This window comes from Panthera pardus, unplaced genomic scaffold, assembly GCF_024362965.1.
Source record: "Panthera pardus isolate Hobbes unplaced genomic scaffold, ASM2436296v1 HiC_scaffold_17, whole genome shotgun sequence".
Lineage (NCBI taxonomy): Eukaryota > Metazoa > Chordata > Mammalia > Carnivora > Felidae > Panthera > Panthera pardus.
The window spans coordinates 20,634,331-20,650,788 of NW_026526732.1; the positions used below are offsets into that span (position 1 = coordinate 20,634,331).

The window sequence follows — 16,458 nt, forward strand, 5'->3', positions numbered from 1 at the left end:
AACTTTTTAAACTTAATTTTATTTTGTTTTTCTGCATTTCAATACTGTGTTGTATCCTTTAGAGACCTAGTAAGTTACATGAGCAGATTTTTGCCTTTGCTCATATTTGCTAAGGTTTTACAAAGTAGCACTCCAGTTTTCGACGCAGCAAAGGGAAAAGAATAGCTTAAAATGTATGTTTAGGATTTTTCTAAGGGTTTAATTTTTCAGTATGCAGTTTTCGCTGAATCACTGTTCTTTATGCTTAGTCACTGTTTCTTACTCCAGAAGCCTAATTGAGGATAACATGGTGTTTTGGCAACTTTTACTTTGCCAACTTGTTTTCACCTAGTACTTTAATGCAGTGACATAAGCTTTTTTTGTGGCTCTGGACTTGTTAGCGGGTGGAGTTCTGTGAGTGTTACCAGAGAACTGAAGTTTCTGGTATAGGCAAACTTTTATGCATTCCAAGTGTGCTAGGTGTTTAATTTCAACCCAGTATTTCTCCCTATCTACCATTGGAGACTTTTAAAAAATACAAAGTATCCTAATACAATACCTATGAAAGAGTGGTAATACTTTGAGATAATGTATGTAGAGGGGTATTTTAAGGTCACCACATATTCGTGTTTACTCTTTGATCTAGTATATTACAGAAATGTGACTTTCAGTGGGGTAAGCCCTGTGCTATTTTGTATGATTTTGGATACATCTTTTAACCGAGTTCCTATGCCTGTTTCATTAAAAGGACATTGTATTTGTAGAATTCTTTGACAAAGTCTTCAATGAAAAAGCTATATAAAATATTTAACTTCAATTTCAGTTTGATGAACTATGCGAGATGAACTATGAACTATGTTCAGTTTGATTGAACTTTGTGAGAACTATGTGAACCATTAGACTAATGGTTTTTATGCTGTAGGCAGTTAGATAATTACAGACATACCCCAATTAAAACCCAGTCCAGAAATCTTTTATAAAAAGGATAGGTCTTGTGTGTGTGTGTGGATAATGTTAATATAGGTTGTTTCCTCATACGGTTGCTTTTGGTAAGCTTTATAATTATAAATGACTTGATATAAAACATTATTTTACATTAAGCTTTGTGTATGTAAATGTGGCTGTTGTGTAAAGTGAAGTACATCTTTTTCTGAGGAATACATTGTATCCTGTTGGGCGCATATAATTATAACTAACCTTTATAGAGTTCCAGGTTGTTTTAACAATAGAGTAATAGCCTCAAGGTCACAAAGCTGAGATTCCTTGGAAGCCCATTCCCCTCTGCCATGATGCTCATTTCAGTAAGCTGAGTACCACCATTTGGGTGGATTATTTTTATCTGAATATATGCTCAAATAGGTCTGGTCTGAGTATTAAGTATTTGTTAATATTATTTTAATTTAAGTCTGTAATAGTTTCATTTGTTTATTTAGTGGAGAACATTGCAAGCAGTTAGAACTTCACTTTGGAATAAACTACTCATGACCATATTTAGACTAGAAGATATATGTTTTGATTATATCAAAAGGGGAATAGTTAAAAATTTGAAAAGAAATTCCGTATAATTAGGTCATGATTCTATAAATAAAAAAGCAGAACCAAAATCGAATACAAAGAATGTATACAGTGTAACCCATTTAGCCATTTTGGACTCATCAGGAGGGCATGTGCTTTGAGTTGGAAGTTTAAGGATAGTGGATTTTCAATCTTGCCTAGTCACTGCCACCCCCCTCTCCCGCTCCTTTTTAAACCAGTGAAATAAGATGTCCAACTGAGGTTATAGATTTATTATGGTCTTTAATACTGATTGCGCTTGATCTGCAAATCACCCAGCAGGTGTTTCTATTTAATATTGTACAGTTAATTGTATTACTGTGACCAGTGCCTCCAACTGTAGCATGAGACTTGCTTGGAGCCGCTTATAACTGATTGCTAAATGTCAGATTTCAGTTGTAGACTTGCTTGTGTTAACTAATTGAACATGTCTGTCTATTGTTCCTTTTCAGCCTTACATTGAAACAACATTTTATTGTTTAAGTGGAATTCTGTTTCATCTAGTACTGTAGTAGCTGTAACATTAAGCAGTAGGCTGATGCCACTTCCTTTTTGGAGCTTCTTAACCATATACCTACTCAGGCACCTGCACATGTGCACACACCTCCACCTCTCTCTGCTTTTCTTTTTGAAACGGCACAGAGTTGACTAGGGAGTTAAAATAGTGGGACAATATACAGGCAAACATTTACGCCTGTACCTTTTATGACTATTATTTTTTAAGATTTTAAAATAATGAGAGGTTGAAATCAACTTTGACTTCCTTTTCCCTTTGATTTGCTTTTTTCGTAGTCAGTTTACTCTGTATATAATGCTTGGAACGTATAACTTAGGTCCTCAGTAAATGTTTGAGCATTACTGACTTTTTATAGCTGGTACAGTGAGGTAATTTTGGCTCAGTCTGATTGTCTAATACTAGGTCTGTAAGGTTGTATTTTTTTGTTAAGTATGTAGACTCCCATGACATCAGGAATCTCATTTTGTTTTGGAATCCATTTGGCTCTTTCTTGTAGTATAATTCTTTCATTTATTCATGTTTCTAAAATAAGTGAAGCTCCAATTAGGCAGTCTGGAATAAGGGAACACAAGAATGGATGAGACAGAGATGGTTCTGTCTCCTTCATGAAGCTTGAAGTTTTCCTGTGCAGGTAGTTATTAAAGGATAACGATTTACTTAAAGAATTGCGACTGGTATTACCAAGGAAGAATGCAGAGTGTACTGAGCCCACAGCATAATGTGAGATCCATACCTTGTCTTTGGTGTGTGGAAAATAACATTTAAGCTGCAACTTAAGATTCGAGGCAGGAGTTGGAGGGGAGGTGTGCGTGTGTGCATGGGTCTTGCCAGCAGAGACATAGGTAGCAACAAGCTGCGTTGAGTGCTTTGGGCGACTTGACTTAGTGTTGTAACGTCATGCCAACTTGCAATGTTGTATTTATTTATCTCCTTGCTTACTTTGATGAATTTGGAAAAATAAAGAAATGGGTTTTTGAGGGCAGTTATTTTTATGTCTAGAAATAGCCTTAAATGACAAGGCCTCATTTCACTGTACGAGAAAATGGCATGTTAAAAACTATTTTTATGGATTGCTTGTCAGTCAGAGAGTATGAGTTGGCCAAGAATTTCTGTTGGAGAAAATTGACACTATTGTAAAGCATTTAATCATTTACAAATATTTTGTAGTCTAATGAGACTTTTCCCAGTCATTCAATTTTAAGTGTAAATTAAAAGAGATGTTATATGGAATGTTAAGATTCTTTTTAAAGAGAGTTTAAGAAAACTTAATACTGAGTTTTCAATTAAGCTTATCTTTAATTTGAAGGCTCAGTTTTAGCAACTTGTTTTCTACTGAGTCTGCTGTGTCACTGTTCAACTGATAAGTCAGGGACGGATGCTTTAAACCCATTTCACAGGAATTATGACCAATTATAAAATACTTTATGGAGGTATATTTAATTTGGTGATGATCTTGATTAGAAAAAGAATGGATCTGGAAGTTTAAAATTTTTAAGCTGAGGATTCTATCCCCAGAATACACTTTGGGTATTATCTAGTGCATTTTCTTAACTTATTTTTGAATATATTCACTTGTAAAATGGAATTAAACTTGATTCCTACTTTATATGGCTGTTTTGAGAATTGTTAAATTTGTATTCTTGTTCCATAAGTTTATACTGAGTATTACAAATGTAGGTTATTTTAAAAGTAGTTTTAAACACTTTCAAAGTGAAGTTATGTGCTATTGTAATTACAAAGGACCAAAAAGACTTTCTTGACCACAGGGGTGACTAAGTGTTGGAATAAACTACAAGCAAAGTTGTGTAATCTCCATTCCTCAAATAACATCTTAAAATTGGATCACCAGTTACTGAAGTGTACTGCCTATTTTCTTAAGCTTTTATGAGTAAACATATCTGTTGTTGTCCGTGTGCATTGATCAGATACAGACGTAAATCCTAGCTCTGCCACTTACTAGGTGGATGACCTTGGGCAAGTCACTTAAACCTTTTTGAGCCTCAGTTTCCTCTGGGTTGTTGTGAGTATTAAGGGACATTACATGAAATGATATACATCAGGGATAAAATTGGTACATAATTTGTATTTTTTTTTCCTTCGAAGTCTACTTCAGTAAATAAATATTGTAGACTCATTGCTGTGGATGCTTTTATTTCTTTTTATTTTTTTAAAAAACATTTTTCTTATTCCGAAGGGAGTAGTGTGGAACAAACTATTGTGAAGCTTGAGAGCCCTTCTACATCTTCCTTTCAAAGTTGTCGCTGTTTTGCATTTAACTTAGTTGTTTGTAGCAGTTGCTATTTTAGAATTAAGTGATGTTTTTGAGATGTGTTCTGCCTGTGTGGTCATGTGATGTGCACATAACATAAAGTGTTTCTACAAGTTGTGAGAGCAGTGGTCACTTCTTTAGAACTGCGTGTATTTTTAGGTTCTCTCTTAGTAACAGTCAAGTTTATAACCCCTCAGCACGTGAGAAGAACTCAGTCTTATTGCAAAATAAGAAAGCTAGAGCTGTTTTCACAATCTAATCACTCAGTAAAATTTGTCTTAATTCTTACTAACATTTCTCTTTGAACCTCTGCTCAATTTACAAATGTTTGTCATCATTAGTCTTGTCATTTCTTCTATTATGACTCTGTGAGCATGTGTGTGTTTAACATACAGGTTCTGTCTTAACCTGTAAAATTTATGGGGATAAACATTCAGAAGTATTTAACTCATAATTTGTAATTTTTAAACACAATTTAAAGATACAGTTTTCTTGTTAAATGTGTGTTTTGGTTTTTACCCTCCAGGCATCAGTAAGTGCCACAATACCAACTCAGAAATTTTTCCACTTAATCAAGAGCTCTGTCAGTAGTATTAGGTAGACTTTTGTTATTGTTTGGCAAAAATCAACCCTGGACTGGAGAAAAATAAAAAGCAAATTTGGGAGTAGTTAGTTTACATTAGCCACCTGGAACCCAGGTAGAATTTATGGAAAAATATGTCAGAGAGCTAGTAATCTTTTACGCCCTGAAGTGAAGAAAATAGGCTAAGAATCGACTTCTTACCCAGAAAATTATTATCTATTACAATGTAATTTAATTTGGGAAACGTTGAGATGAGTTGCTTGTGCATGTAGAAGTAGAGATGTATAATAAGCAATCGGCTGTACAGATCTAAAGTTTGGAAGAGGGGTCCGGGCAAGTGGTATAGATCAGTTTTCAGCATATGGGTGGTAATTGAAGCTTTTGAGAAGTTGAGAGCACCCGAGGGGAATGTATAGAATGAGCAAGAAATGACATGCTCCCTGAAGAAGAGAAATATTGTAGAAGAAAAGATTAAAGAATAATCAAAGAGATGGGGGCGGGGGGGGGGGGCGTGCGAAATCAGGGAAATGTGACATCTTGAAAACTAAAGGAAAGATAAATATGTCAAAAGGGAGGGAATAGTCAGCATAATAAAGGAAATGGCCAAGGAAGGTGAGGTCTGGAAAAAATGCCCTTTGGATTTAGCATTGAGGATCTCAGAGCCATTTTAATGACTGGTGGTAAAAATAAAGACTGATTAGAGGGCAGAAGAGTACATGGGAGAGTTGAAGGTTTGTTTTTGTTTTCTTCCCTTCTGAAAGCTTGACTAGGAAAAAAGAATAGTAGTAGAAGGAGGATATTTTATTATTTAGGTTTTTAAAGATGAAATAGTTTTTTAGGTTTTTACTGCTCATAGGAACAAGTCAGTAAAGATGTTGAAGATAAGAGAAAAAAAATACAGTGCATAGTGTCAGTAATTATATCAGTATATTTTGCTGATGTTTTCTCTTATTTTTGTATAAAATTTTTCATGATAAAGGCAGGAAAGACCATTAGGTATCTGTAAACCCTTCCTAATATTTTATAGATACTATTTCTTTGCTCAAATCCTCAGTGACTTCCTATTACTTAAAGTCTGACCTCCTGAGAGTAGCATATAGCGCAGTCTTAATGATTTGCTTTATTTCTAGTATCCTGCCTCATCTCCCACAGCTATGTAGTGTTTCACCTTATGATCCAGCAACACTGGGAAACTTGAAGTTCCCTGAATATGTTTTGCCAATTCTTACTTTTCTGTATTTACATATGTCATTACTTCAACATTGAATACTTCCCTACCTTTCCAAGTCTCCCTTCTTATGCTTAAGATTTCCCGTCTTTCAAGACTACTGTGAATTCTCTAGCCCCTACCATGCTGATAATTACGTTCTCCGTGTTACCATTCTACTTCTGTCAAATCGATCACATAATATGTGACATGATTTTTACTGTTGTGTCTCTGACCTGCTGTAGTTCATTGAGAGGAGGCACCATGTCTTACTAATAATCTTTATATTGCCACACCAAACACAGTGCCTGGTGCATACTAGTTAAACAATAAATAGATGTTTGATGAATGAATGGAAACTGTGACCCTCAGAAGTAAGTGATTTGCCCATAACCACCAACTGAACTGGAACTTAGGTTTGTGGGTAAATTCCCTCTGTGTTCTATTTAAGGCTCACTATGGTGATCACTGTGTAGAAGGAGTGATCAATAGACGAAATCCTAAATGAATTCATATATTTAGAGGGAATCAAACAAAAGCTTCTAATACTTTTAGTTAAGTATATTCATGAAATTTAGATCATTCCCTTTTAAGAAATGATGAGATTTCTGCAGTCTGGGTGCTTCAGAATCAGTCTTAAAAAAATAAAAGCTACAACATTCTTGGAATTTATAAGTTAGATATGCATTAATTTGTTTTTGGCATCAATTTATATACTACACAGTATACTAGAATTCAAGTATTATATTTTGGACCACTTGACCTCTTTAGGTATATTGTTACATGATATATGAAAATGAACTGCGGTTCTTTGAAGTGCTTAAGTTGTTTCAAGACGGACTGATTGTATGTAAAGTAAACTTGTTAAATATGTTTATTTTATGTATTTCATCCTGCAGTAAGTCAGTACACCTTTATGACTTGATTTATATTATTCAACAATTTTTAAAAATCGACCACTTTTTGCCTAACTAATTATCTTTTTTCCATCTCAACAAGTAGAGCTGGACTGGCCATTATGGAGGAGGAGCTGCAGCATTCACACTGTGTGACTTGTGTCAGTAGACGGTGTATGATCAGACCGGAGCCTGGGATCTCCTGTGACTTGATTGGTTGTCCACTGGTTTGTGGAGCAGTTTTCCATTCTTGTAAAGCTGATGAGCATCGACTTTTATGTCCATTTGAACGAGTGCCTTGCTTAAATAGTGATTTCGGATGTCCGTTTACAATGGCTCGAAATAAAGTTGCTGAACATCTGGAAATGTGTCCTGCAAGTGTGGTGTGCTGTACTATGGAGTGGAACCGATGGCCAGTTAGTTACGCAGATCGGAAATCGTATGAAAATCTAAGCAGAGATGTCGATGAAGTGGCACAATTAGATATGGCCTTGGCCCTTCAAGACCAAAGGATGCTCTTAGAGTCTCTCAAAGTAGCCACCATGATGTCAAAAGCAACTGATAAAGTGGCAGAACCTAGAGAACAAATCTCAGTTAAATCAAGTGTCCCGGAAATACCACATACTAATGGTTTGGTATCTGTTGATGAAGAATCTTATGGTGCACTTTATCAAGCTACTGTAGAAACAACCAGAAGTTTGGCTGCTGCCTTAGATATCCTGAATACCGCCACAAGAGACATTGGCATGTTAAGTACAAGTCTTTGTGCTTCCGCAAATGAAGTGAATGAAGAGCAAAATGCCAGAGAAAGCTTGCAGAATAGACACTTGAAAGACCAGGACCATCTTTATGAGGAGGAGATAGGAGCAGTAGGTGGAATTGATCATAATGACACAAGTCTGAATTTCCAGTCTGAACAAAATGGCTCAAGTGATTTATTGTATGACTCGAACACCAGTTCTTATGGCACTTCTGCTCTTTGTAATGGCTTCTCTTTGGAAAATATATGTACACAGGCCATAGACCAAAGTCAGAAATTACATGGTGATTCAAAACAAAGTAACTTAACAAATGGAGAATGTATAGCATCAGATGGCACTTCAGATCCTTCCAGTTCACTTTCAGTAGCAGCACAACTTAATGCTTTGCCTAATGGCACAGTTCAGCACATCCTCATGCCAGATGGTGAGGATGAAGGAGAATTGTGTTGGAGAAAAGTAGACTTAGGGGACTTGAGGAATGTGGATGTCTTATCTTTCAGTCATCCTCCTTCATTCAAATTTCTTTCTAATTCATGTTGGTCCAAACCAAAAGAAGATAAAGCAGTAGATACATCAGATTTGGAAGTTGCAGAAGATCCAATGGGCCTCCAAGGAATAGATCTAATCACAGCAGCATTACTGTTTTGTCTAGGAGATTCTCCAGGTGGGAGGGGTATATCTGATAGTCGCATGGTTGATGTATATCACATTGATTTTGGGACTCAGACTTTTTCACTTCCATCTGCAATATTAGCTACAAATACAATGGTTGGGGAGATAGCTTCAGCTTCTGCTTGTGATCATGCCAATCCACAGCTTTCAAATCCAAGTCCTTTTCAGACACTTGGGCTGGATTTAGTATTGGAATGTGTTGCTAGGTATCAACCCAAGCAGCGTTCAATGTTTACATTTGTTTGTGGACAGTTATTTAGAAGAAAAGAATTTTCTTCCCATTTTAAGAATGTGCATGGTGACATTCATGCTGGACTCAATGGCTGGATGGAACAGAGGTGTCCTTTAGCATATTATGGTTGTACCTACTCTCAGCGTAGATTTTGTCCATCAACCCAAGGAGCAAAGATTATACATGACCGCCATTTGAGGTCATTTGGAGTTCAGCCTTGTGTATCTACCGTATTAGTGGAGCCTGCTAGAAACTGTGTGTTGGGATTACATAGTGACCATCTAAGTAGTCTTCCTTTTGAGGTCCTACAACATATTGCAGGCTTTCTTGATGGCTTCAGTTTATGCCAGCTGTCATGTGTATCCAAGTTAATGAGGGATGTATGTGGCAGCCTGCTTCAGTCGCGTGGAATGGTCATACTGCAGTGGGGGAAAAAGAAGTATCCAGAAGGAAATTCATCATGGCAAATAAAAGAAAAGGTTAGTTTAATCTCAACTGTATCATCTCGTTAATTGACATATGGTAGACACTTAATGTTGCAGAATTAATAAAATTAAGATCTTGTTGAAAAATTGACCATTCTTCAATCTGACAGACTTTTTAAACATAATGATAGTTAATAGAAAACTAGGCTAGAATTGTTTGTCATAATCACACATTTACTGCAGACATCCTAGTATTGGGTTCTAATTTGGCATTCTGATGTGTAAGAGGCCACTTGTGGTTTTTTAGTTGAGCAGTTCTGTCCTTATTCAATTCTTCTGTAACAACTCCTTTTGAATCCATGTTAACCACCTTCTATTTTGAGTTCCATCTGAAACATTTTCACTATAGGACGATGAAGGAAGCGAGGACAAGGTTTCTCACTGCTTACAATTGGCAGTTTCTCTCCATTCCTAGCAATTTCTTTCTTAGAATTTGGTTATTTCAGGTAGAACTTAAATAGGGAGAGATGAAAAAAGTTACAAGTGCTTCTATTAGTAAGTGATCAGCGGAGTATTTGGGGGGATAGAGAGCATAAATGGATAGATGTGGAAATGTGGTAGGTTGAAGTTGGACTTGATACTAGGGGTGGGGGCTCTGGATGTAGGACTGTACAAGAGAGTGTTGCATATTGGAGACTTGTGCTGGGGATTGAGGCCGACCTGGGAACGAATCCTGGCTCCACCATTTTCTCTTGTGAAAAGTCTACTTTTGTCCACCTTCTTTTTATCTTTATAATTTTTTAATTATTTTTTCAGAGTAATTTTTATGCCCATCATGGGGCTCAAACTCACAATGTTGAGATCAAGAGTCGCATGCTGTACCGACTGAGCCACCCTGGGGCCCCTACTTTTGCCCGCTTTCTGAGGTACCATCTAAGAGAAACTAGAAGGCATTACAAGTATCTTTTATTGCAGATTTTCATTTTAGAACATTTATAATGTGACATTTTGCATTTTATAAAGTGGAAGAATCTTCACCTTGGTTGCACAGGTTTCAAATCTCTAGCTACTTTGTTCTTATCACCCTTAGGTTTTCTCTGACTTTTATTCATTTGCTCCAGTTTTTCAGAATAGAATTCTACATCTTGTGTGCTCTCGTGAAGCTTTGACCAACAAATGAATACACTATTTTATCATTTTTTTCCCAAATGGGAATTCTAGTGGCAGAAGGTTTCATACTTGCTGTGTACCTGCATACACATACAGGTGACGTGGTGTCTTCCTCCCATTCGGGATGGGATACTCTGAGTGTGGTCTCTTTTTGTCCTTGCTCATTAGTATTGACCTATGAGGTAACATACTTTCTGGGAATTCTGTTCCTGCAGAAAATCTCATCTAGGAGTTTAAATTGCCATCATTTACGCAAAGTACTCACACATCTGTATCCTGGCTGCTTTCTCCTGAACTCTAGACTGTACAAGCATCTCCTGGACATTTCCACTTGACTGTCTCACAGGGCCATCAAACTCAGCATGTCCAACCTACTCTACATCTACATCTCTATCCCCCCTAATCTCAGCAGGTGGCCTTATCATCTATCAGATTGCCTAAACTAGGAGTTTGGGAGGTAGGGTTGACTTCTTTTTCCCCCCTTTATTTCCATGTGTATGTAATCACAAAGTCTTCCTGAGTCTCCCTTCTTCATACCACTCCGGTTTGTTTTATTGTTTCCACTGCCATTTCCTTAGCTCTGTCCCCTTCGGCTCTCTCTTGCTTACCGCAGTAGCCTAACTGGGTTTCTGTTCCTAATTGGGTCCTTCTCCAGCATATTCTCTCCATAAGGACTAGAGTGAGAAATATTTTCTTGTTTTAAGTATATTTTTTAATGTTTCATTGTTTGAGAGAGAGAGAGAGAGAGGTGGGGGGGAAGGGCAGAGGGGGGTGGACAGAAGATCCAAATTGGGCTCTGAGCTGACAGGTTGACAGGAGCAAGTTCAGTGTGGGGATCATACTCACAAATGGTGAGATCATGACCTGAGCTGAAGTCAGACGCTCAGTCGGCTGAGTCACCCAGGCACCTTAGAAATATATATATTTTTGGGGCGCCTGGGTGGCTCGGTCGGTGAAGCGTCCGACTTCGGCTCAGGTCATGATCTCACGGTCCGTGAGTTCGAGCCCCGCGTCGGGCTCTGTGCTGACAGCTCGGAGCCTGGAGCCTGCTTCGGATTCTGTGTCTCCCTCTCTCTCTGCCCCTCCCCTGTTCATGCTCTGTCTCTCTCTGTCTCAAAAATAAATAAACATTAAAAAAAAATTTTTATAAAAAAAAAATATATATATATTTTTTTTCAAATGTTTATTAATTTTTGAGAGAGAAAGAGAGACAGCATGAGCAGGGCGGGAGGGCAGGTTGAGAGGGAGACACAGGACCCGAAGCAGGCTCCAGGCTCTGAGCTGTCAGCACAGAGCCCGACGTGGGGCTCCAACTCACAGTGAGATCATGACTTGATCTGTCTCTCTGCCCCTCCCCCGCTCACAGTCTGTCTCTCAAAAATGAATAAACATTTTAAAAAAATTTTTCCTTAAAAAACAAGATATTTGGGGCACCTGGGTGGCTCAGTCAGTTGAGTGTCTGACTTTGGCTCAGGTCATGATCTCACCATTCGTGAGTCAAGCCCTGCGTCAGGCTCTGTGCTGAATGTCCAGAGCCCGGAGCCTGCTTCGGATTCTGTGTCCCCCTCTCTCTCTGCCCCTCCCCTGCTCATGTTCTGTCTTTCTGTGTCTCTCAAAAATAAATCAACATTGAGAAAAAATTTAAAAAACAAAAAACTTCCATGTTTGTTTATTGTTCCAGGATAGAGAAAGATTCCTTAATGAAACATTTAAGACTTTTTTATAATCTCAAATTGTAAGATTCATATCATAAATCTTACGTCTTCAGTTTCCTCTTGTTCTTATATTCCACCTATGTTGATTTACTTAACAGTTTCCTGATGTTTTCTTTCTTGCCTTGACTTACAGCCTTCGAGTATGTTGTCCCTAACACAATACCTACATTTGAACATTTGCAATATGCCTGACAGTATGCTAATAAGCATTTTACTTCTGTTAATTTATTTAATCCACTGTCCCTATTTTATGGATGAAGAAACTGAAGTTTAGAGAAGTTAAGTAACTTGTCCAACGAATTGATGGATTCAGACCTAGGGAACCTGTCTCTGGAGCTTGCGTTCTTCATCTTCTCACTATATTTCCTGCTTACTCTACAGATCTTACTTCCTCAGGAAAGCCTTCTGGAATCCCCACCCCACACTGAAGCCTTCAGGGAGGTGCGCTGCTCTGTGTTCGCGTGGCGCCTGGTTATGTTCCCCTACTAGAGCACTCTGCTCTTTTGTAATTCACTGATGAATTGCCAGGTTTTTTTCATTAGACTGTAAGTTCCTTGAGAAGTGAGACTCTGGGAACTAAAATATCTACTGCCTAGCACAGCACCGCCATATAGCAGGCACTAATGTACTCGAGGAATACTTTTGAAAGAACAATTGGCCCATGACTAAGAAACCTTGTCATCAGGAGGTGGGAATCATCCAGTTTTTCCTGAGTTTGTTTCACCAGACTCTTAATTAATTGTGTGGAAGTAGGGAGGCTGTGTGCCACCATTGAATCTTAAACGAATTTGTTCTGCTGAAGTTTAACAAAACTCCTAATTCTTCCTCTAGTTTCATAGCTACAGGGGATTGTAAGGGATGCTGATGACATTTGTAATGTCTGTTGGTAGCTGCTCTCTCAGACTCGTAGGAAATAACTCCATGCAGGAGGAATGGTTGGTATAACCCCAAGGGATACAGGGAGTAAGTACCCTCTGTGCTGAACAGCGGTGACCTCTATTGCCAGCTGACAACTAAGTGTTCCCACAGAATTTGAAGGCATCTGGCCACCCTGGAAGACATTGCCCTCCTTACCTGAGAAGCTCTAATGAGTGAGTGCTGAGGTCTTTTCTGAAATCTGCTACTTTCTAGAGTTATCTGCTGTTTATATTGTATTCAGTGTTCTTTCACATGTGCCTGTTGATGAGCTTAGCTAGAATGCCTAGGCCTGATCTGTCCCATTCATGCTTGTTACCTGAGTCTGTCCTCCATTCTTGCTTGTCACCTATGTTCAGGTAGCTTTATATTTAGAACTGTAAAGATGAGAAGGGGTTACAACTGTCATTGCTGGACCAATAAGGTAACATTGTTCAGGGCTTGGAGCTGTTGAGTGAGCAAAAGGGGAAGTAGCCCATATTTTTGCCAATCGACACATGAATAGGGATAGCAAGTGGATATTTTGCCTAGAAACGCATTTTACAATGATCTGGAATAAAATTTGACTCATTTTACAAAAGCTTTTTTATATAAATTTTTTAGAAACATTTTGAATAAATTGAAGTACCTGTATTCATGAATATTACGAAGTACCTTGGGTACTTCTAAATAGTGTATTTTTTGGCATACTTCATATAGTGTAATAGGAATGGGAGAAAAACTTGGGGAAAAAAATAATAATGTGTGTTGTCAGCATCTCCAGACTCTGAATAGTTCTCTGTGGCCAATTGGATAGGATGAAAGAATGTACAATATATTATTTTAGGAAGTAGCTCTGAATTAACAAGGTTATGATTTTTTAAAAATTGCTTAATAAATCTAGTTGGATGTAGTTTTTAATGTTGAGTTTTTTATTATTTTTGGTTACTGCGTTTATTGAGATCATGATGTCATAGAAGTGATTTACAGGTATTTGATAAACAGATTTGCCTCCAAATGGATTTACTCATTTACAGTTTTGTAGCTACCTGCTTGAAACATTATATTGGCTGTTTCTCTAACAGTACAAATGTCTGCAGTTGGACCAAGAAGTGTATTTTGATTCTTGTAAATTGACTTGTTTAAATCTGAAGTAGAATTTTCTTTTAGGTATGGCGATTCAGTACTGCATTTTGTTCTGTAAATGAATGGAAATTTGCTGACATCCTAAGCATGGCTGACCACTTGAAGAAATGCAGTTACAATGTTGTAGAGAAACGGGAGGAAGCAATCCCACTGCCGTGTATGTGTGTGACACGAGAACTCACTAAAGAAGGACGTTCACTTCGCTCAGTTTTAAAACCTGTACTTTAGAGACTGTAACTCCACTTGCACATACATGCAAGCACCTAGTATAATTTGTTTGTCATATGTGACACTTTCTTGTATTAAAGATTACAGCTAGCTAAATTTATTGCCACTATGTATATAATGTTTTGAAGTGACATATATTTTTATAAAGTCCTGTTTAGTTGGAAAAAAGTTGCCTTAATGTTTGAAATGTGTGAAATTTTTGGAACTTGCTGGACAGGGTGATTTAATTTTTAGCTACATAATTTTCAGAACTAGTATTTTTAATGGTGTGCATATTTTGGTTTTTAAATTTTTTGCTTCTTAAACTAACAAGATCCTGACCAAACAATTTATTCCTCATGTTTTCTGTGGGTTATAACCCATGCATTCGAAAAGCAAAACTTTGAATCAAATTTTTTCAGCATTTGTTTTTCAGATAAAAACATTCAATTGCTTAAGGACTGCCATAAGATCATTATAAGATTTTTATTTTCTAGTGCTCCCCTTATACAATTGTTGATACACAGATGATCTTTAATATATATTTAGGTAATATTTAAAATCATGACAGATGTTTGGTAATGCATTTATCATGTTTTAAAAAGACTCACAAAAATATTTTCACCTTATATATTTGCAGCTCTCATACAGAGAATGACCATATGCAACTTTGCGTTTTTGTTAGACACCGCATCCGAAGACTCATGGCAGTGTGTTTTATCACAGGTTAAAGTGAAAACAAAAAGCCTGTGAATTTATTTTAATTTGAAACTGTTCATCATATTCTGCATTTGCTAGGTTTCTGATATTTGGAGAGAAGAAAATATACCTCATTTAAAGTTTGGGTTGGGCACATTGTGTGAATAAATTTCAAATCTTCAGAATGCAAAGGGCTTAACTTTCTTTCCTAAGCATTTAAAATTTTGCCTTTTTATAAATCACAATTATATTGTTTTAAGACGTTTAACAATGTGAAATTCGGTGTCTTTGTAAGATGACAATCATGAAATGGAGAAACCTGTCTTGGTTGACAATCTCTTTAAAACATTTCCAAGTTTATTTCCCATAGACTTCTCTACCAAAATAGTAAGAATTGCATCTTTGTGTAAAGATCAAGGTATAACAGAAAAATACTCAAAGTCTTATTGTTGAGGTACTTTATTATAGTTTTCAAATTGACATACACCATAATTAACCTGATGTTAATTAATCAGTTTAAAAAAATGAATATATGGTGTCAGTATTTAGAAATAAATTGCAAAGATGGGGACATATACTTAAATAATTTGTTTTAAGTAACTCCTGGCATTTAGTAGTCTGAAATGGTGACAAGTTACTTTGCTATAAAACATCAAACTTCTCTTATGTTTTCTTACATTTGTCCCTGAGAATGCTCTATTGTTATTAGGGTCTTGATTACCATATATGGCAATCAGACTGGGCAGAGGTGTTCCTTGGGCAGTAGCAAAAAAACTCTCAACTACTTAAGACTTCTTTTGGTTGGGTCACATCCTTATTACAGTTGGAAATATAGCATTGAAGGCTAATCAGTTGTTTTGCCTCAGCTGTCATTTTAATTAATAGAATAATTATTTCTCCATGTTGAAACTTCAACTGTGAGATTGAATTCTATACTATTTCTGTGAAAAAGTCAGAAATAAGATACCAAATACTGTCAAATATAACTCTGCCTTTTAAAGTTTTGCTGAAGAATGTGTCTGGTTAGGATAGCACAAACATTAACTTTTTGTTTTATGGTTGTGCTTGTTTGGTTTTTAAGTTTAGACTTTTTGTTTCCACACTGGATCATGAGATATTTAACAGTTTTCCACCTTATATTTCTTTTACACATCTTTGGCTGTTTTCTTTTTTGTTTGTTATGCCACCATATGATTTTGTTAAAATGTTTTCTTTGTGCAGCATTTGTTCAAATTCTAATAAAATTAATATTTTCCCTTTATGTGGCTCAGTAACTTAAAAAGAAAAACTTTATTTGAAATAAACTTTTAATACTTGTTTGAGAAATTCCAAACACAGTGTTTCTAATAAGTGTACATTTTCTGCATGTTGTAAAAGTTTGTTGATTATCATTGCTCACCCTTGTTGTACTGGTGGGCTTTTTTTTTTTTTTTTTTTTTTTTTTTTTTTGATATGGAAAACTCATTGACTTTCTGTGCCTTTTCAGTGTCTTCTTGAAATTAGTCTCATCTAGGCGTTTTGAAAGGCTGAAG

General features: G+C 36.7%; 2 protein-coding genes across 2 annotated transcripts in view; both read left to right on the forward strand.

Moving 5' to 3' along the window:
* Positions 1-16,458, forward strand: part of EPM2A (EPM2A glucan phosphatase, laforin) — a 166,238-nt gene that overhangs the window by 1,048 nt on the left and 148,732 nt on the right. The window lies entirely within an intron of this gene.
* FBXO30 (F-box protein 30) lies at positions 107-16,187 on the forward strand. Its single transcript, XM_019425042.2, has 2 exons — positions 107-9,149; positions 14,045-16,187. Exons 1-2 carry the CDS (start codon positions 7,128-7,130, stop codon positions 14,246-14,248), a joined length of 2,226 nt encoding a protein of 741 aa, XP_019280587.1. The 5' UTR covers positions 107-7,127; the 3' UTR covers positions 14,249-16,187.